The sequence below is a fragment of the Thermobia domestica genome, chromosome 3, assembly GCF_964235325.1.
Source record: "Thermobia domestica chromosome 3, izTheDome1.hap1.1, whole genome shotgun sequence".
Classification (NCBI taxonomy): domain Eukaryota; kingdom Metazoa; phylum Arthropoda; class Insecta; order Zygentoma; family Lepismatidae; genus Thermobia; species Thermobia domestica.
In genome coordinates, this window is record NC_137456.1 from 11,155,285 (window position 1) to 11,177,587 (window position 22,303).

Genomic DNA, 22,303 nt, shown 5'->3' on the forward strand with positions numbered 1-22,303 from the left:
TCGCAGATGGTATCGACAGTTTGTAGATACAGGATGTGTATGTAAAGGAAAGAGTCCTGGCCGCCCTCGTGTTCTTGAAGAAAATGTTGCACGAATTCAAACCGCTTTCTAACGTAGTCCTTCAAAACAAACTCGTCGTGCCAGTCAGGAGTTACAAGTGCCGACAACAATAATTCGGCGTGTGTTTGAAACGTCGGTTGGTTATAAAGCCGTACAAGTTACAGCTGTTACAAGCTCTGCGTCCTGATAAACACAAACGTGTGGCATTTTGTAACGAGATTCTAGATGCTATTGACAATGATAACACTTTTGCACAACGCATCGTGTTCAGTGATGAAGCGACTTTCCGTGTTAGTGGTCAGGTAAATAAACAAAATGTTTGAATTTGGGGCCTACAGAACCCACATGCAGTCACTGAACATGTACGAGATTCGCCCAAAGTCAATGTGTTTTGTGCTATATCTCGATCATCTGTTTACGGCCTATTCTTCTTTAATGGAAACATGATTAACAGTCAGCAGTATCTCTCTATGTTACAAAACTGGTTGTTTCCGAGGCTGCACGAAGACAGCTTCATTTTTTAAACAAGACGGAGCACCTCCTCACTGGAGTCGCCAAGTCCGTGAATATCTGAATGAAACTCTACCGAACCGTTGGATTGGTCGTCAAGGAGCTGGCCTCCACGGTCAGCGGATCTGACACCCTGTGACTTCTTCCTGTGGGGTTTCGTTAAAGACAACGTTTATGTACCACCACTCCCACAGAACCTGGAAGAGTTGAAGAACCGGATCCGTACTACCATAACATGTGACGCAGGACATGCTTGCCCGAGTATGGGAGGAATTTGAGTATCGATGTGATATTGTTCGTGTCGCTGAAGGAGGACATATTGAACATCTGTAATTTGAACTTGAGAGGTTCGTAAATGTGTGTGTAAAATTTCATATTCGTATGTCTTAAAGTTTTATAAATATATGCATTCGACATATGTATATTCTTTTTGAAACAGGGTGTATATTATTTTATACAACAATACAACCAACAGATAGTATATACACATTAGGTTATTTTTCGACATAGTCTCCATACAGGTTGAAGCATTTATTGCATCGTGGGATGAATTTGAAGATTTCCTGCTAGTAAAAATCCTGTTCTTGCGTGTTCAGTCACGTTGTCACGAAGAATTTCCCCTCTTCGTCTGAAGCGATGCGACGCGACGGCCTCCTATGTGCTACTTCAAGTACGGGAACAGGTGAAAGTCGCTTGGAGCGAGGGCCGGGCTGCAGGGAGGATGGTCGATGATGTCTCAGCTGGGTCGCCCACTGCGTTTGTCGGTGATGTTTTCTCTACCAACTGGGGGCCGCGGTGGCTCAGTGGTAGAGCGTTCACCTCTGGTGCTTGGGGTCCTGGGTTCGATCCCAGCCCCCGCCAAGTGAACTTTGTGGTGGACAAACACCGTGTGCGTGGGTTTTCTCGGGGTTCTCCCGTTTCCTCCCACTTTCTTCATTCCACCATTTCATTCATTACTCATCATCACCGTCTCCTTTAGCCTAACCGGCATAACCGTGGGACGTAAAACTTAAAGATTTCATTTCATTTTTTCTACCAACTGCCGGTGAATTTCAGCCGCGGTTACATGTTTCGCCCACAGAAATCGAATAACTGAGCGGACTTCTTCGCTGGTTTCTTAGAGACTAGTTTCCCAAACGAGTCGCCATTTGTGTTTACCTACAACTAGCGCCGTGGGTGTCGGGTGGCTGAAACTCTGCATAGTTGCCAACTCCATGTATTACAATTACCGGACACTCCTCATTCCTCTATAACAGAAGAAATTCAAGAAATATCGACCCTATAACCTGAGTTTCTGATCCTCTCTCCTAACAAGATGTAAATCCTTCATAAAATCACCTTGTACAATCCGCGGCAAAAAAACCTGCAACATGAGCATATAAGTTTATTGTGAAATGACGAAGTATTTTGCTCCAAAATAAGTGTGCACGGGAGGAGGCCGACGTTTATCCTGGCGTGATGCGTTCCACTTAGACGTTATGTTCATTCCCTGTGCTGTTAGGCGTAGTTTCACAATAAACTTACAACCTCATGTTGCAGGTTTTTTGCCGCGGATTGTACAAGGTATTAGTCACGAAGTATACCATAATGTCTTGCTTACATTAATCAGTTACTACTACTACTCTAGTCATGAAAACTGAAAATAACTGCTAGTGTCAAAACAGTGTAGACTTTCAAATCTGAAAAAAAAAAATCATCATGCAAGAAAAAGTATGTATTTTTTTATTGATAGGAACTCAAAAATACATTTTTTTACTGGTACATCTAAGTACTGTAACAATTCATTATTTGTGGTAATTTTGTTTTAATCGACGTAGTATATAGTTAGGTCTGTAATATTTTTCTTAAAATCAGAACTAGCATATATAATAATTTGTACACAATACAAGTTATTAACATTTGTTTTAGAGGACGAATAAGGCAAGAAGAGAGGGGAGAGAATCTTTTCTACCTCCCCTCCCCCATTCAATAGAAATGATGTACAGTATAAGAATAAAAATATTTCCTTTCTTACAAATTGTACAGAGAAAATTGTAATTTTTTTTTAAATTTTATTTTTGTAATATAAAACTAGTTTTGTGTGTGCTATAACGGACATTTTTTTTTTCATTCTTTTGACATCACATCACATACACCTAACATACGTTTATCACAGCTATTCTTCCCAGTTTTTCCAAAAAATGAAAAATAAAGGCATACATACCACGCCATCAGATCTACTTCTTTTAAAATATGAAGTTTTTCATTTGATATTTATCACAGCTGCCCACACTGTATATCTTGCATGGTCAAAAAACCCTGCACAAACTACACATACATTCATTTTTACACAATTATTTTTTTAAAACGCACATTCATGCAAATATATATATATTTATATATATACTGTACAACAGAACTTTTGTGAATTATCAGATTTATTCCGTATTTACAATTTTTTAGTAACAAATTCTCTCTTCGTTTTCTCTTTTTTTTCTTATCAAAATTGTCTATATTTTTAAATTACTCCCTGGATAGATAGTATATACAGGGCGGTAACTGTGTTAACACAATAATACATCTCACAGGTACCACTGTTAAGTCAGGTGAAGTCAGTCTCACTTCTTCTCAAGCAGCTGTGGATAGTTCTCGACGATATTCAGAAGAATTCCATCGATGTACGATCGCAATTGAGCGTTTACCTCTTGCTGCTCTTTCAGCGCACTCCGCATCTAAAATTAAAAGAGTACATATTTAAATGATAAATATAAATATTTACACGTAAATATATATATTGTAGACATGCACATAATAATATTAATACTGATGTCAATTCTTTGTCATATTTCTTAACGGTGTTTCTTTTGTAGTTCATTGATTTATGTGAGTAATTATTTTTGTGTTCTCCTTGAAATTATCTGGAATTTTAATTACTTTTTATCAAGTCTGGTTATATGTTCCTTGTTTTTTCAAAATGAGTCTGGATTATAAGAAAGTTATTATTTAAGTTTGACTAAAAAGGTAAAAATAAAAAATAAAAAATCCCTTTCTTCTCGATAGACACGCGATGGAGATATGTCTGTTTGAAGAGTTGTTCTATTCTGAAGAGAATGAAGTACGAACCAGAATGTCTCAGGAAATTTTTACCCGAGATCCTGTTCATGCGGAAATCTTGGTTATTGTGCGGATATTGGTAGCTCATTGATAAATATTTTCTCCCGCCCTTACTTTTGAAGATAGAAGCGTGAAATTTTGTACACACATTCAGTATACCTCTTAGTACTTTTCAGTTGATTTTGAGATCTGTGCGTTAATGAAATGAAATGAAATCTTTAGTTTTACGTCCCACGGTTATGCCAGTTAGGCTAAAGGAGACTGTGCGTTAAATACAGAGAGTCCAGAGGGGCTCAAACTTAGAAAAAAAAAGGATTTTCTACCAAAAATCGCTATTTCCACGAAAATTTCCCTCCTTGGGAACACGATAGGCTCATGTGAGTGATACCGTTAGAAAGGCCAGTGTATTCTGAAAAGAATGAGGTAAAAATGATCCTAGGATAAATAAGGATGTCCCAAATTTTTATATTACATCAAGGTCTTTTGGAGTCACCTGGGGCATTGTGAGGATGTTCTTAGCTCATTGGCAAATATTTTTTCCCGTCCTTACTATTCAAGATAGAAGTTTGAAATTTTGCACACACATTTAGAAAACTCTTTGTATTTTTTTTTTTTTTTTTTTAGTTGATTTTGAGATCTGTGCGTTACACGGAGGGTCCAGAGGGGCTCAAAATTAAAAAAAAAAAATCAGAAAAATTCCGATTTCCCTCGAAATTTCCCGCCTTACGGACACGATAGGGAAATGTGAATGGTACTGTTTGAAAGGCTGTTCTATTCTAAAGAGAATGAGCTACGAACCATGATCCTAGGATAAATAAGAATAATGCTTCAGCTTCTTGACTGAAAGTCTATAATTTATCTTTAAAAAAGCTAAAACTTAGAAGAGTTTTATTAATCTTTTATGTAACAAAAACTTTAATTTAAACTTTAAGACGTAAGAAATATTTAAATAAATTTAAGGAAGAAATCAGTAAAATTCCAGTTTATTTCAAAGAAAAAAATGGCGCAATTACTCGACATCGTTTAAGTGTCTTTTGAATTAATCTGGGATTTCATATTAGTTGAGATAAGGTAAACTTTTAAGGAATAGTTTTATGGAATAGTTTTGCATAATTTACACGAATGAGTAAAGAGAAAAAAAGAAAAAAATAGTTAACCGGTTTCCAGTTCTGCAATCTTTTAATCTCCGTTTCTTATTTCATAGTCTTCCTTTCACATTTTCATAGTCTTCATAATTTTGACGTAAGAATGATGTAAATGTAATCTAATTTATTCGTATGTACAAATCAGGAAAAAAAATCTATAAATATAATGGAGTAGCGACGCCGTGTTTTCTTCTTGCTAGCACTGTGGTCGCATTTCTGCCCCCTCTTTTATACAGGCTTGCTTGCTTTTCAAATTTTCATTGGTTATACCAGGGCCGGCTCTACCATATGTGCTACACGTGCATTTGCACGGAAGGGGGGGGGGGAAATCTGTCATAACTATTATTTAAAATAAATATTTTTTGTTAGAAATGAAATGAAAATGAAATCTTTAAGTTTTACGTCCCACGATTATGCCGGTTAGGCTAAAGGAGACGGTGATGGTGAGAGATGAGTGAAATGGTGGAATGAAGAAAGTGGGAGGAAACGGGAGAACCCCGAGAAAACCCACGAGCACGGTGTTTGTCCACCACAAAGTTCACTTGGCGGGGGCTGCGATCGAACCCGAGACCCCAAGCACCAGAGGTGAACGCTCTACCACTGAGCCACCGCGCCCCCAATATTTTTTGTTAGAAACGAGACTTTATGATGACAGTTAAATTTACTAAGCTGACCTATTTGAATAGTACAATCATTAAATCATGTTTGAAAATGAAATGAAATCTTTAAGTTTTACGTCCCACGGTTATGCCGATTAGGCTAAAGGAGACGGTGATGATGAGAAATGAGTGAAATGGTGGAATGAAGAAAGTGGGAGGAAACGGGAGAACCCCGAGAAAACCCAGAGCACGGTGTTTGTCCACCACAAAGTTCACTTGGCGGGGGCTGGGATCGAACCCGGGACCCCAAGCACCAGAGGTGAACGCTCTACCACTGAGCCACCGCGCCCCCCAATCATTAAATCATGTTTAGGTCGCACTAGTTTAAGGTCATAGGAAAATGGACAATGCTAAAGCAAATGGTCAAACAAATCCCAGCATGAATTGCTTGATTGTTGTCAAATACAAGAACACAATTCTTGAACAGTAGCGAACACCTGTTCCATTTAGTTAGTTAACACAATTTTGATGTGAAAACTAGTTTTGTCTTTGTCACAAATATCTTCCTTATAATTGAAGGAAAATCAAGAAATACCGATAAAAGAGCTAGTTGCACTGGAATTGCAGACTGATATATTAAGATGGAAGCTCGATATTGAATTCTATAAAAAGGATTACTATCTTCCGTCTACACATGTGTTTTCTTTATCTTTCACTTACCTAATAGAGTAAAAAAAAAAAAAAAAAAAAAAAAAAAGACAACGAGAATGTACTATTTAGGCCTTTCTCAATGCAAGTGCACCTTCCCTTCCCTTCGTTGTTTATAATCGGGTAGCATACTTAAAATCGTGGCTTTTAAGATTTGTTCTTTCTGGAGAAATGCGGCAAATTGCGTAGAGCCGGCCCTGGGTTAAATAACTTTGCTTCTACAAGGAATTTGATTTTATTTCTTGAAGGATCTCTGGTTCGATCCCAGCTCATCGTCGTATTATGAATTTTCTCGGGGTTCTCCTCGTTTCTGCCTACATTCTCATTCCATTATTATTCAATTCTAATAATCATGTACCCTCTTTAGCCTTAGGAGCATAACTATGAGTAGAACGCTATGAAGCGTTAAACTACAAATATAATTTAAAAACTTGTCAGATCTTTTCACTGTAATGCTTAAAATTTAAAACGTAGCACATCATCATCGTCACTTTATTTTCCTATTCTAAGAGTGTACTATATGGATTTAAACAGAAAGCACTAACCAGGATGTGACCATGGGCGCCGGTCCTGGGATGCCGAGCCGCCCCCCCCCAAGCTCATGTGGGCCTCCCTTATTGTATTCAAGAATACACAATATTTGGCATAATTTGAATGCAATTTGTCTTAAAATCCTCATATATGCCTTCTGTATCTGCATGCCACCCTTCCCAAATTTACAGAGAAATCGGCGCCGTTGGATGTGACGTCACACTATTTCAGTCTACATGAATTAACTAGTGGGAGTAGGTGAGAAAGTGGGAGAGAACGGGAGAATTCCGAGAAAATCCACGTACATGGTGTTTGCCAACCACAAAGCTCACTTGGCGCAAACTGGAATCGAACCCAAGGACCTCACGCACCAGAGGATGTAATTCTCGAAATAACCATCAATTTAATGTACACAAAAAAGAAGCTCAGTAAAATATATTCTCGAGATGCATATTATGATTAGCATCGCACGTTACGTTTATATACATGTTAATTTTTTTTAAAAAAAAAACATGCATTCATGCATATTCATAAAGTTGTTTCGCCATATTCACATATGTTCAGAAGCAAACTGTACAATGTCGAAAAAAATGGTTTCTTTCGCTTAAAAAAAGTAATTTATAGACATTGCAAAAGGCGCTTTATTCTAAAATTATCATGCCAACAAAAACGCGTTACTAGAAATAAAAATATGTAAGCAAGTTTACGAGGGTGATTCAGAAAGTAACGCCACCAAACCCACTGCTTTGGCAATAGTCTGCAAACATTCTGAACTGTTTATCATTAATGCACTGATGTGTAAGCTATAGAATGTCATTTGTTTCACCTTCCTATCTTTTCTCCCTCCAGAGTAATGACATTCAGTGTTGAAACAGCGGGCAGTCATTGAATTTCTGACTGCAGAAGGTTGGGCGCCCAGGAATATTCATCGCCGGCGACAAGTCTTGGATACACCATTACGACCCGGAAATGAAGCGTCACTATAGAGTACTGCCACACGTCCTCTCCTCCGTCAAAAAAAAAAAAAATCAAAGTTGACCCATCTGCTGGCCAAGTGTTGTTGACATTCTGCCTATAGTCTGAATCTTGCGCCCTGCTACTTTTGGCTCTTCCCCAAACTTAAGGATCACCTTAAAGGCCAACACTACAGTTGTGACGCGTTGGTAAAAGCAGCAGTTGGGCAAGAGTGTCACCAGCAGACCACAATTCTTCGCCGACGGAGTGAAAAATCCTTGTTTCGCATTGGCTGGCGCAAGTGTATTGCCCGTAATGGGACTATGTTAAAAAATGATACCACCATTTGTAACTGACATGTGCAAGCTTTCCACTGATACTTGTATCGGCGCTATCTGTCAAACACAAATAAAGGTCTCACCTTGGAGACATTACATTCTGAATCACCCTCGTATATAAAATACTTTTTTTTTTCTTCCTGGATTTGACCGTATCAAAAATACTAGATTACAGATTAAATTCACAATGCAAGTATTATTATTCAAGGAAGGAGACAACTTTCAGTGTAGTAAATTTTAAAAATGTATTTCACGACGTACTGTCGTCTGAAACGGTATGGCATTATGATGTATGAGGTGTATAGCAGGGCCGGCGCTAGAAGTTTTGCCACCCTGTGCAATACTTTCATATGCCGCCCCTTTATTATTTTCTTTCTCAAATTTTGCTGCCCCTGTATTCTTTTATTTTTCAAATTTGGCAGCCCATCAGACTTACCGCCCTGGGCGGTGGCACGACCTGACCCCCGCTCGCGCCGGCCCTGGTTGTATAGGGCGCGTCAAGTATCACATATCTAATTACTGTCGCCATAACGCTATTTGTTTCGTTTTGTCTTTAATTTTTATATTTATTTTTAGTGCAATAATTTTAAGAGAAGTGTCTCAAATAAAAGAAAATATAGCATCTTAGACTGACAGTGTGTCTACAATTTTTTTTTTGGGGGGGGGGGGGATCAAAAGATCCAATATATTTCAGTAAAAGAATTTCTTGTAGGCTTTACATCTGGAGAACTACATATAGTGTAGCCAAACCAAAACTATCACTTAACTCAGTATGACATGCTTATTCCGTAGACAAATACGAAAACTCGATTTAGAGGCCCTTCAAAAATTTTGTGGCCTCTGATCTAAAAAGTAATTATTGGCCAAGATGGCAACCTTTTGACTTTTTTGGGGGGAGGGGGATGATTCGTAAAAACCTTATTATTTTCAAACTTCACGATTTTTTCACGTCTTTCATTATTTATTTTTTTTCAATCTCTGAACAGTGCAATGAGAGCAACGTAAGTTAATAATTGTACTTTCAAACAAACGGAATTGATTTCACCAATTAAAAGGTGTAAATGTTATATGTGTACTAAACAAACACGATTTCTTTATGTCACTGTAAAGCACAAAAAACAGGATTACTACTGAATAAAATGCACAGTGCCAAAAGATATACGAGTATGTGAGTTTATAAATTAATTATCTTATCTGGGAAAACATGTTGAATATGTAGATCTCCATTGCAACATTTTGTAGGAAATGGCTCTATAGTTTCAGCTGCAGTTCTCTTACACAAAAGGTGCCAACATCATCATTTTGATATTATAAGAGGCAGAATATCCTCACCAAAAGACCAACTGAGAACAAACCAGTTGAGAATGCTCCAAGAGATTGCCAGAACGAACTTAAAAACAATGAAGAGATGGAGCGGGAAGGATAACTGTGATTGTTCTTACATGTAAAGTAAATATTTTTAGACGCACCTTCTTGTTTCTCGCAAAATATCATCTCTCTATGACTTACGGGTACCGAGATATGACTCCTTAAAACTCCCGACATTCGAATTTTTTTGGCCAATATCTGCGGATGGCCAGTTAGCCAGCGACCACCGGTTACTATTTGGTACCAAAATATTCACCATCCTCTTAGCTATTGATCAACACCAATATGATCTCTCTATGACTTACGGTTCCCGAGATATGGCTCCTTAAATCTCCCGAATCGGAATTATTTTTTGGCTAATATCTCGGGAACGGTAAAGTCATAGAGATATCATATTGGTGCTAATCAGTACCCAATTGGTTGGTAAACATTTTGATACCAATACCAACTGGTGGCTACTGGCCAAACCAGTGGCCAGTGGCTACCGCTTACTATTTGAGGCAACGACCTCATGAGTTAAGACACCTTTACTCTCACATGTATTCCTGCCTTTTAATTCCAGAATTCCAGAAGACTCTTGTCTTCGCTCTTTTCCGAATGTAAAATTCTCCAGGACACTTATCTGCCTCAGAACCATTGTCATGACCACCAAGAGCTCCTGACGTCACACAGGTCAATTCTTTTTGAGGAATTAACAAGGGGGAAGCATTTAGGCATCGTTACATCACAAAATATTATCTTCGCAATTTAATGGAAGCGACTTTCCGCACTTCATTGCGTGTCACGAAGGACGTACAAGTTCCTGTTTTCTGTGTACAACTTCATGGTACACTCATGTCCAAAATGATTGTCGCATATCTATAACTGTCTTCTTGTAAGAATATAATATGATAATGATTTTGCAGGGTACTTTTAATACTGATACTATGTGTATAATCGGGAAATGTATATTTGTGGTAAATTTCATAGGAAAAGAATTATAAATACGAAAATTAGAATGAGTAAAACAAAATGTTGTTAAATGAACAAGAAAGTTTTATTTTCGTTTTATTGTTCTTATTTACTGCTCTTTTGACATGAAATTTACCACATACATGTCTTTATCGATTATATAAATACTAACATTATAAGAAATACCGGGCGAATTCGTTATCAAATTATATTCTTACGTTAGAACAACATATTTATAGACATGCGACAATAATTTTGGACATGAGTGTACATATTACAGACGCCTGAAAAAAAAACTGTCAGGAATACGTTGATTTCTTGTCCACCTTATACAAAGCGGGGCAAAAGTCCTGCACCACAGGCAGATTTCAACAACTATTTAGTTTTCACGTGTTAGTTTTCTTTTCTGGTTGCAAATGAATCATATTGACTGCTGGGGGGAAAAAGTAGAAATCATTGTGCTGTGTGGATGCACCCACAGGAATACCGCAGTGGAATTCAATCGATTCGGAAGCCAGTAGCGTGCACACCCAAGTTGGTAGGCTGCTCCAAAAATTGAAAATGACAATGTGGCGAATATGCTTCTAGTTGGACAACTAACCACATCAGAAGATATCCTCGCAAAAGTGTATTCTAGCTCTCAGAAATGAACGCCGATTAAACGTGGAATTGAATGTTACCCGAACATCTATTCATCGCATCTTAAGAAGGCACAAGTATCATCCTTATAAGATGCAATTACTACACCATTTATCAGATGATCCTGATAGCGAGTGATTTCTAGAAAAGATGATATTTTTTTTTTCTTTTAGCAAGATCGTTTTCTTTGAAGAAAATTCTATGTTAACGGAGAGGTAAAATGGACAAGATATGAGTTACTAATCCATACACAATCCGCATTAGTTTACTGATACGCATGGGTTTGGACAACGGTACCAATCACGTAGAACAAATATTGTAATCCTTTACAGCACAGAACTTCTACTCTTGCTAAAGGTATATCTACTTCATCCGAAACTTGTAGCATAACGATTCTTAGAGAGCTGCCCAAGTCATTCTTAGATTTTCCACCAACATTGAAAGGAGATACATTATCAGTTGATTAACTAAGAGTAAGTTTTCCCTCTCGTTTTCCCCAGGGCGAAACAGCAATGGGCGAAACAAGACAGTGGTTGCACGCGCAACATACCCAGACACAAGCGGGGTTATCGTTCGAGAGCTATCCTGCAGATGGGGCCGTCGCAGCGTCTGCGCAAAGCGGAGACGAGTATCTCAGTCTGACCCTGGTAGATATAGAGATGGTCGTTTTTGACATCGTGGTCAAAGAAGGAAGTGCAAGCGGTTGTCCGCTATGAATGGGCACGAGGCGTATTGGGAGCAGAAAATCCATAATCGTCTCGTGCAAGTCTATGGGCCTAATGTGATGTCGAAACAAATGGTGCGGAAATGGTATCGCTAATTCAGTGAGGGGCGACAGCAAGTGCTGGACACACCGAGACCTGGAAGGACGTGCACGGCCACTACAGACGAAAATGTCAGGATTGTGGATGACACGAGGCAATGCTGAAGTCGCAGAAGCTGTTCGACGCGCCTTCAGTATGCAGAGCCCTGAATTTTTCCTGGAAGAGTCTTAGAAGCTTATAGACCGATACGACAAATGTCTCAAGGCACGTGGTACTTACGTGGAAAAATAAAGGTACATCTGATCTTAAATGTCACATGCTACTTTTGATCTTGCATCCCCACCTCTGTCCACAGTCACCTGGGGAAACTTACTTTCGGACTCCCCCTCGTAGTAATCTTTCTTCAATTTTCAATTTATCGATCGAGGAGGATGAATGAACTCACCGAATATATCAGAAACTGGTTTTATTTCTTATTGGGAAACCAGGGGCGGATCCAGGACGAACTTCTGGGGGGGATGGAGTTAGAATACTGCTACTTTTAAGAGGTCCAATCTCTGGGATTGGTTTTATTTATATATATAAAATAAGAAAGTTTCCTCTTCTGGGGGGGTGGGGCGATCGCTCCCTCCTGGATCCGCCACTGGCAGAAACGTGAGGAAGAGGTTGATTTTATTCCTCATTGTTCTGCGCCCCACCAACACCATATGAAGTGTTTTGACTTTTGTGTGTGAATATATGTTTGCTTAGGTTTTCATTTTGTATAGTGCTACGTTAATACTAATATTTATCATTAGAAGAGCAAAATCAGTTGACTTATATTACAAATTTCATTGGTATATGTAAAATATTCCTTACATCAACTGACTACCAAGTAATAACATTTCCCTCTACAACTTACCTCCTTTAATGAGAAAGTAAGTTATTAAAAAAAAAGTGCAAAAGTTAAATAAAGCAGTGCAACCCTACTTTACGGTATTAGAGATCTACATACAAGACACAAATGGTTAATATTTGACAAACCAATTAATTAGAATACGAAAACACAAGCTGTTAGCGACTTTACATACAGAAGCACAATACTGTGTTAATTGTTAGATGAATACGTGACACAAATCAAAGCAGTATTATTATATGATTATTATTGTCATCTGCTGCCTACCTTAACTATTGATTTTTGCTCTTCTGTACTATCCTTCAGCTGTGAAAACAAAAAGAGGAAAAAAACAGATAGAACAACATTCAAATCCCTTTCACCAACTGTGATCAGTGCACACTCTCTCTCTCTCTCTCTCTCTCTCTGATAGTTAATCACAACATGAAATACACAGATAGTCCTCATTAAACAGGGAGGTGAACTTACGAATTCTCATCACAAGCTATATAATATATATATATATATATATATATCCAGTGTCATAGAATAATAATTTCGATTGGTTGGTTCATTGAAGTTTAGCATCCTTTTCAACACTGAGGCTACATGATACGTGAACCTACATCTTAAAAATGGAATCCGAATCACGTGTGCTTCCACCGCGATAATAACTACTTAAAGTTAATAGTGATTTCAAGTGAGCCCTCAAACATTAGAAAATACTTAAACCTTCCGGTCGTCTGCAAATTGCTGTAGAGGCAGTGTAGCTAGCGACAATTATTAGCCTGACTGGCCTATTAGGAATTCGCGTGACTGACAAACTAAGACGTCTTAGTTTTATAAGGAACTAGCGTTGATTACCCGCTTCGCTGGGTTGAAATAAAAAAAAAAAAAAAAAAAAAAACTAAATGCACAACTCCTTATGTCATGAGTAAGGTAAAAATGACAGTAAAAATTATTTACTATTGTGGGCTGAATTTGCATTTAAACGGCATCGGAAGTATCACTGTTCATCTCAGCGACCCCAAAAACTTTGGGTTCGACACTAACATCATTTTAAAAACACTCCCATACCCAACCACTTAATTATCAGGATCCACGTTTCAACGTTCAAATTATTTCGTTGCATTTCTAGGCTTATTTGATGTAAAGGCAAGTTATATTTTGAAGTATTTGTTCCCAAATTATAAATTCTGGAGTATTGGTTCCCAAATAATTGATTCTAGAGTATTGGTTCTGAAATAACTAATTCTGTATTATTGGTTCTGAAATACCTAATTCTGGAGTTATTGGTTCTCAAATTGATTTTGGGGTATTGGTTACCAAATAACTAATTTTGGAGCATTGATTCCTAAATAATTAATTCGGGAATACTGGTTCCCAAATAACCAATTCTGGAGTATCAGTTCCCAAATAACTAATTCTAGAATATTGGTTCCCAAACGACGACTTGATTGGTTGAGTGATCTACATTCGAGAAAACATCGAATACACAAAAACACACTACGAGTAAATTTTAACTTTTGTAGATTTCATTTTCTTGAGAAATAAAGCACATAATATTGGCATTACATATACATTACGAAAGAATCTTTTAATCATAATTATTATGGAACTGAATCCAGGAATCTCAGAACTTTTATTTATTGTTTCATTTATTTGCCTGTTAAGGAGGACTACCTGTGCTTTAAACTCTCAATGAATTTGGATTAATCAGAGTGCGTCTGAAAAGAAGCAATCTATAATTAAGAAAGCCAAATAAAGAGAAAAAACATCTTCCTACTTCGACACATTAAACTAGAATTTAACAGAAACAAATTAATACTTATTAACTAATTAGTTCTAACAATAAAATTTCATCAGCCATCCATCCACCAATGCGATTTTTTTTCTCTATCTACTACATGAATAGCAGGAAAGTTTTGGAACTCTTTTCACCTTCGATACCGGGTGCATCACAAGCAATCAAATTGAGTGGAAGGGAGCTCTAATAGAGGCATTACCACGTGTCTCCTATCCCTCTCTTTTCTCCGCAGCAACAATATTCACATCAGCCGTATTCAAGAGATGGTGTCGAAGGACTTAGCCAAAAAACAAACTGAATCAATAATTAGAGAATGTCTCAAATTATTGATTTAGTAGTATTCCCCTTCAGTCTTCAATCTTCTCTTCAATATTTCGACCGAGACATTCGGTCACTCATTCTCAGGCACACAATAACTTAAGTCTTTTTTTACAACTCTACCTTCACATTTTGTGTGTGTGCGTGTGTCAATAAATAGCATGAATATTGCATAATCAGAGGACGATATATTCAATATTTAATTAACTTGTCTCATTCCAATCCTCGACTTTTCTTCCGTCTCTTTAGAGGCGCTAAAGATGGGAACCACCTTATTATGTTGGTGTTCCTACAGTTCAGTTCCTCATCTTTACAATCTCTACAGATTTACGAAGTAATTGCTCTCATCGTCTGGAGAGAAATTATATCTTTCGGAATACCAGAAAAGAAATAAGCATGAAAGTTAGTAGTTTCGAGGAAGATTATACGTGAATAAGTTAACAGAACCCAGTTAACGAAATATCGTAGTGATTTCCAATCTGTCACCGCATTCACGGGTAGTAACTGGTTTGATATTTATTATTTCTCTGTCTTACGTCTTGCTATTCGCTTTTTTCGATTATATCTTACTACTCCTTTTCTCTGATTACATCTTACTACTCCTTTTCTCTTGTTATGTCTTACTACTCCTTTTCTCTGATTACGTCTTGCTACTCCTTTTATCTGATTACATCGTGCTATTCATTTCCTCTTATTACATCTTACTACTCATTTCCTCTTATTCTTACTACTCCTTTTCTCTGATTACATCTTGCTACTCCTTGTCCTTTCCTCTTATGTCTTACTACTCTTTATCTCTGATTTATCTTGCTACTCCTTTCCTCTTATTACATCTTGCTACTCCTTGTCCTTTCCTCTTATTATGTCTTACTACTCCTTTTCTCTGATTTATCTTACTACTCCTTTTTTCTGATTACATCTTACTACTCCTTTTCTCTGATTACATCTTGCTATTCATTTCCTCTTATTATGTCTTACTACTCCTTTTCTCTGATTTATCTTACTACTCCTTTTCTCTGATTACGTTTTGCTACTCCTTTCCTCTGATTACATCTTGCTACTCCTTTTCTCTGAGTATGGCTTGCTACTGCTTTTCTCGGATTATGGCTTGCTACTCATTTTCTCCAATTATGTCTTCCTTGGGTATTATATTAAGATCAACAGGTATATATACATCCCTTTTTTTTAAAATAGTGACCTATTCGATTTAACTTTATGTCAACAATAAACAAAGTAAAATGTCGCAGTAGGTCGTTAATAATATTTTGATCATTGATTCAATTTGTCTTTGGGGACCATCTCTTAAACTTAATTGAATATTGTTACTGTTAGAAAAATAAGAGTCATCGTTTATTGGCTCTCTTTAAATAAAGCCTACAAGAAAGTGAGCAGTAGATGTTTTATGTTATTTATTTCAGATATCTTAAACAATTTTAACCTTTTAAAACCTTATTTTTATTAAAAGGGTTTATTCTTTTCCCCACTTTTATTTTTGTTTATGTGCATTTTAGCTTATTAATATTCACAAGGGTGATAAGTCTTATTACGTATTTATATGTTTTGACACCTACAAACCTAAGGTTTATGCAGCTTTGTAAGTGAGAATTTATGTGATAAACGCTATACGTATAAATTTTCTCCGAATATTTCTGATCTACCTCTTATTTCAACATTTCATTAGGTTTTCAAACCTTACTTGCATTTGTTAAGACTTCCTTTAGCGTAAAAGCCTGAACTTAAGGAATTAAACAGGAAAAGAAAAAAGGAAAAAAAAAAAAAAAACAACTAAACTGACCCACTCTACTGTAGCTACTGAAACAGGAGCGTCTAGATTAAGCAAGTTCTGCTCTCGTTTCGCGATTTTTAATCAGGGGCGTCATTTAGGAGGGACAGGAGGGGCCAATTTCCCCCCTAAGAGTTGGAGCAATACATATACTTTAATAGATTGTCTACTAATATTCTGGTACAAAACGTGAAAGTCTTATGTCTGTGGTGTTCTTGCCCCCCCCCCCCCTCAAGCGAAGTCTGAAATGACGCTCCTGTTTTCAATAGAGTTGTAAGAACTGATTGCAGTGAACTACCTACCTGAGTTAGCTACTGCAGGTTTCCAAAAATGTACATGTTATACAACTTATTAACTTCTAGACCAGGGCGGGCTCTACCGTATGTGCAACAGGTGCATTTGCACTGGGCGGCAAAATCTTGTCATATCTATATTATTTAAAATAAATATTCCTTACTGGAAACATACTTCATGATGATGGTAGTTAAATTTTCTAAGTTGACCTTCTACTTGAATACTACATTCATAAATCATGTTTAGGTCTCATTAAAGGTCACATGGACAGTGCTAAAGCAAATGGTCAAATCCCAGCATGAATTACCTGATTGTCGTCAAACACAAGAACTCTCGAACAGTAGCTAACATCTGTTCCATTTAGTTAGTTATCATAGTTTTCATATGAAAACTAGTCCTGTCTTTGTCACTAATAAGTTCGTTATCATTGAAGGTGGAAACAAGTTTTTTTTTTTTTTTTTTTTTTTTTTTTTTTTTTTTTTTTTTAAACAGGTATAGAAAGAAAATCAAGAAATAAAGATAAAAGAGCTAGTTGCACTGGAATTGCAAACTGATCTATTGAGATTAAAGCTCGATATTGAATTCTATAAAAAGGATTGCGATCCTCCCTCTGCAGTTGTGTTTGCTTTATCTTTCACTAACATAATAGATTATTATTTAAGGGAAAAAAAGACACAACGAGATTGTATTTGTGGTGTTTAGGCCTTTTGAATGCGAGTGCACTTTCCCTCCTCTTCATTGTTCATGATAGGGTAAATCATGGCTTTTAACATTTGTTCTTTCTGGAGAAGAGATGAGGGTGGGAAATTGTCTCGAGCCGGCTCTGTTCTAGACTAACTATAGATGTGCACATTATGAAACTAACTATAAATATTTACCTTTATGAATCATACTAACTTCTAAACTGATGGTAAATGTACATATTCTGAAACTTCCTCACTTCTACACTAACTATAGGTTTGTCCTAATCTTTGATTCCAAGTAATTGTAATGTTCCCTCGTGGATAAATGATCAGACTCCTCGCCTTTGACACCGAAGCCCCAGGTTCCATTCCCGGTGAGAGATCATGTGGTTCAGTTCCACGTTAAGCTCGAAACTAACCATCTAAATAATAATTATGATCAACATAACAATTATTAATATATTTGGCAAGGACGTCCAAAAGACTACGCACCCACCCTGTCATACAAATCTCGATCAAACTGCTTCATTTCTTGCAAAATTTCATTAACAGTTTTTATCACAGAATACAAATTTAAAATGTTTATAACAAACTATTTACGAAATGTATTTTGTTCATTAAACTATTAGTGCAACGTTATTTTTCCCATGCTTCTGTTAAAAATACTAAAGTAAGTGCTACTTGTGAAAGTTGGCTATGTTACAAGTTAAGTGTGCTTCACAAACACTTCCACACCATTGAAGTGCTGAGTGTAACATTGATACTTCATTTTACAACACACTCTGAATACCAACCTCGTCTTGGCTCATGGCTTCGAATTCTGCTGCCAGACTGTTGTTACCAATTCCTGTTAGAAGACTTCTCCCAGCTTCCAGGCTTCGATTCAAAATTTGAGCTTGCAATTCTTCATTTGTTTCTTTGAGATCTGAAACGAAAACAATCATTTTTTTAAACATGCACTATAGATGATCCTCCAAGTAGAACCTTATTGACTTAAATATATAGTGTGTCTCGCGAAGCTTAAATGCCTAACGACATCGCTAACTTTGAAAGTTTGACAGTTAATGAAGAAAGCCACGCATGTTTGCCCTCCCTACACATTACTTGCGATTTCACAAAACAAATACATGGCAGGGCTCTACAACACTAGCCCGCATGCCCATTGAGTTGTAATAAAGAAAGTAATCAACCTGGCTGCTAACCCGCCTTCACTCATATACAACTGAAATAAACCACAATATTAGGAGTTACGTTAAAAGCAATATACTTCAGCCATTCGATTTCATTATAAAGAACCTAGTATAGGCGGACTAGGCCCATAATAAGACCCAAGGAAAATATTTAAGAAATTACACATAACATTTAATTCATTATACATTTCTTTATATATGTTTCTAAGCTTATTCTACATACATGACGGTTTAGGTTATAGGTTGAAAAAAAAAATATTCACTACCAAACAAATTGGATATTACGCCATGAAGATCTGAATCTCAAGCCGCCATCCTACCCAATGGCGTGTTGATCTTCCCGCTTCTCTCACGAAGCCCTGACCACGGGTCTAGAACCAAATTGTAAAAAGTAACCTCGAAACCCTCATTTCATACAAAATTGTATTTAGTTCGTCTGCATACATGTACTCGGATTGGCTGAAACATTATTATGACGTATAAGCAAAGTCTATGAAAGTATATTATCTCTGTGGTTCCCAGGGGTGAGGCTCAAACGTGAATAAAGAGTCCATTGTAACAAAGTAAAAGAAAACGCAGAAGTAAAACTAAATGCACTTCCCCAAGTCCATTGCACAAAATAAAATGAATGTTCTAAAAGTTGGATCACTATACGCGAATTCACCAGTAGGACAGACCACATGTTCAAATGACTAATGCCTGGTTTGCCCATTGACTCCAAATGATATTCTTTCCGGCCTTATACACCAGGGTTCGTCATATCTTAATTGAAGCATCTGCTCAACTGTCTTACAATCCTGAGCGAAAAATCTTTACCACCAATGATAATTCAATCACAAACCATGCTCGTTAGCCATTCCATTACACAAAACCTATTCAACAAGTTCTGTCACTGAAATTATTTATAATGAAGGAATTTCATATTATTTCCACGATAATACACGCACAACAGGCAACAGCCATTTCTAAACATTTTAATAACATAAAATAAAGAACTTACTTTTATTCTCGTCCCTAAGACAACAGGCAACAGCCATTTCTAAACCCTTTAATAACATAAAATATAAAGAACTTACTTTTATTCTCGTCCCTAAGACAACAGGCAACAGCCATTTCTAAACCCTTTAATAACATAAAATATAAAGAACTTACTTTTATTCTCGTCCCTAAGACAACAGGCAACAGCCATTTCTAAACCCTTTAATAACATAAAATATAAAGAACTTATTTTTATTCTCATCCCTAAGACAACAGGCAACAGCCATTTCTAAACCCTTTAATAACATAAAATATAAAGAACTTATTTTTATTCTCATCCCTAAGACAACAGGCAACAGCCATTTCTAAACCCTTTAATAACATAAAATATAAAGAACTTATTTTTATTCTCATCCCTAAGACAACAGGCAACAGCCATTTCTAAACCCTTTAATAATATAAAATATAAAGAACTTATTTTTATTCTCATCCCTAAGACAACAGGCAACAGCCATTTCTAAACCCTTTAATAATATAAAATATAAAGAACTTATTTTTATTCTCATCCCTAAGACAACAGGCAACAGCCATTTCTAAACCCTTTAATAACATAAAATATAAAGAACTTATTTTTATTCTCATCCCTAAGACAACAGGCAACAGCCATTTCTAAACCCTTTAATAATATAAAATATAAAGAACTTATTTTTATTCTCATCCCTAAGACAACAGGCAACAGCCATTTCTAAACCCTTTAATAACATAAAATATAAAGAACTTATTTTTATTCTCATCCCTAAGACAACAGGCAACAGCCATTTCTAAACCCTTTAATAACATAAAATATAAAGAACTTATTTTTATTCTCATCCCTAAGACAACAGGCAACAGCCATTTCTAAACCCTTTAATAATATAAAATATAAAGAACTTATTTTTATTCTCGTCCCTAAGACAACAGGCAACAGCCATTTCTAAACCCTTTAATAACATAAAATATAAAGAACTTATTTTTATTCTCATCCCTAAGACAACAGGCAACAGCCATTTCTAAACCCTTTAATAACATAAAATATAAAGAACTTATTTTTATTCTCATCCCTAAGACAACAGGCAACAGCCATTTCTAAACCCTTTAATAATATAAAATATAAAGAACTTATTTTTATTCTCATCCCTAAGACAACAGGCAACAGCCATTTCTAAACCCTTTAATAACATAAAATATAAAGAACTTATTTTTATTCTCATCCCTAAGACAACAGGCAACAGCCATTTCTAAACCCTTTAATAACATAAAATATAAAGAACTTATTTTTATTCTCATCCCTAAGACAACAGGCAACAGCCATTTCTAAACCCTTTAATAACATAAAATATAAAGAACTTATTTTTATTCTCATCCCTAAGACAACAGGCAACAGCCATTTCTAAACCCTTTAATAATATAAAATATAAAGAACTTATTTTTATTCTCATCCCTAAGACAACAGGCAACAGCCATTTCTAAACCCTTTAATAATATAAAATATAAAGAACTTATTTTTATTCTCATCCCTAAGACAACAGGCAACAGCAATTTCTAAACCCTTTAATAACATAAAATATAAAGAACTTATTTTTATTCTCATCCCTAAGACAACAGGCAACAGCCATTTCTAAACCCTTTAATAACATAAAATATAAAGAACTTATTTTTATTCTCATCCCTAAGACAACAGGCAACAGCCATTTCTAAACCCTTTAATAACATAAAATATAAAGAACTTATTTTTATTCTCGTCCCTAAGACAACAGGCAACAGCCATTTCTAACCCCTTTAATAACATAAAATATAAAGAACTTATTTTTATTTTCGTCCCTAAGACAACAGGCAACAGCCATTTCTAAACCCTTTAATAACATAAAATATAAAGAACTTACTTTTATTCTCGTCCCTAAGACAACAGGCAACAGCCATTTCTAAACCCTTTAATAACATAAAATATAAAGAACTTATTTTTATTCTCATCCCTAAGACAACAGGCAACAGCCATTTCTAAACCCTTTAATAACATAAAATATAAAGAACTTATTTTTATTCTCATCCCTAAGACAACAGGCAACAGCCATTTCTAAACCCTTTAATAACATAAAATATAAAGAACTTATTTTTATTCTCATCCCTAAGACAACAGGCAACAGCCATTTCTAAACCCTTTAATAACATAAAATATAAAGAACTTATTTTTATTCTCGTCCCTAAGACAACAGGCAACAGCCATTTCTAAACCCTTTAATAACATAAAATATAAAGAACTTATTTTTATTCTCGTCCCTAAGACAACAGGCAACAGCCATTTCTAAACCCTTTAATAACATAAAATATAAAGAACTTATTTTTATTCTCATCCCTAAGACAACAGGCAACAGCCATTTCTAAACCCTTTAATAACATAAAATATAAAGAACTTATTTTTATTCTCGTCCCTAAGACAACAGGCAACAGCCATTTCTAAACCCTTTAATAACATAAAATATAAAGAACTTATTTTTATTCTCATCCCTAAGACAACAGGCAACAGCCATTTCTAAACCCTTTAATAACATAAAATATAAAGAACTTATTTTTATTCTCGTCCCTAAGACAACAGGCAACAGCCATTTCTAAACCCTTTAATAACATAAAATATAAAGAACTTATTTTTATTTTCGTCCCTAAGACAACAGGCAACAGC

At 36.1% G+C, this 22,303-nt stretch overlaps 1 protein-coding gene across 6 annotated transcripts in view; it reads right to left on the reverse strand.

Annotated features, from left to right (window-relative positions):
* Nucleotides 1–2,269: 2,269 nt before the first annotated feature.
* Nucleotides 2,270–22,303, reverse strand: part of nuf (rab11 family-interacting protein nuf) — a 417,911-nt gene continuing 397,877 nt past the window's right edge. For 5 of the 6 annotated variants that reach the window (XM_081754030.1, XM_081754029.1, XM_081754027.1 and 2 more), the window contains 3 exons: nt 18,214–18,344; nt 12,823–12,861; nt 2,270–3,281 (listed from right to left, as the gene is read on the reverse strand). In XM_081754030.1, coding sequence (XP_081610156.1) covers nt 3,168–3,281; nt 12,823–12,861; nt 18,214–18,344 — 284 coding nt within the window. In that variant the 3' untranslated portion in view covers nt 2,270–3,167. The remainder of the gene's footprint in view (nt 3,282–12,822; nt 12,862–18,213; nt 18,345–22,303) is intronic. The other variant, XM_081754028.1, reaches the window with a different exon arrangement.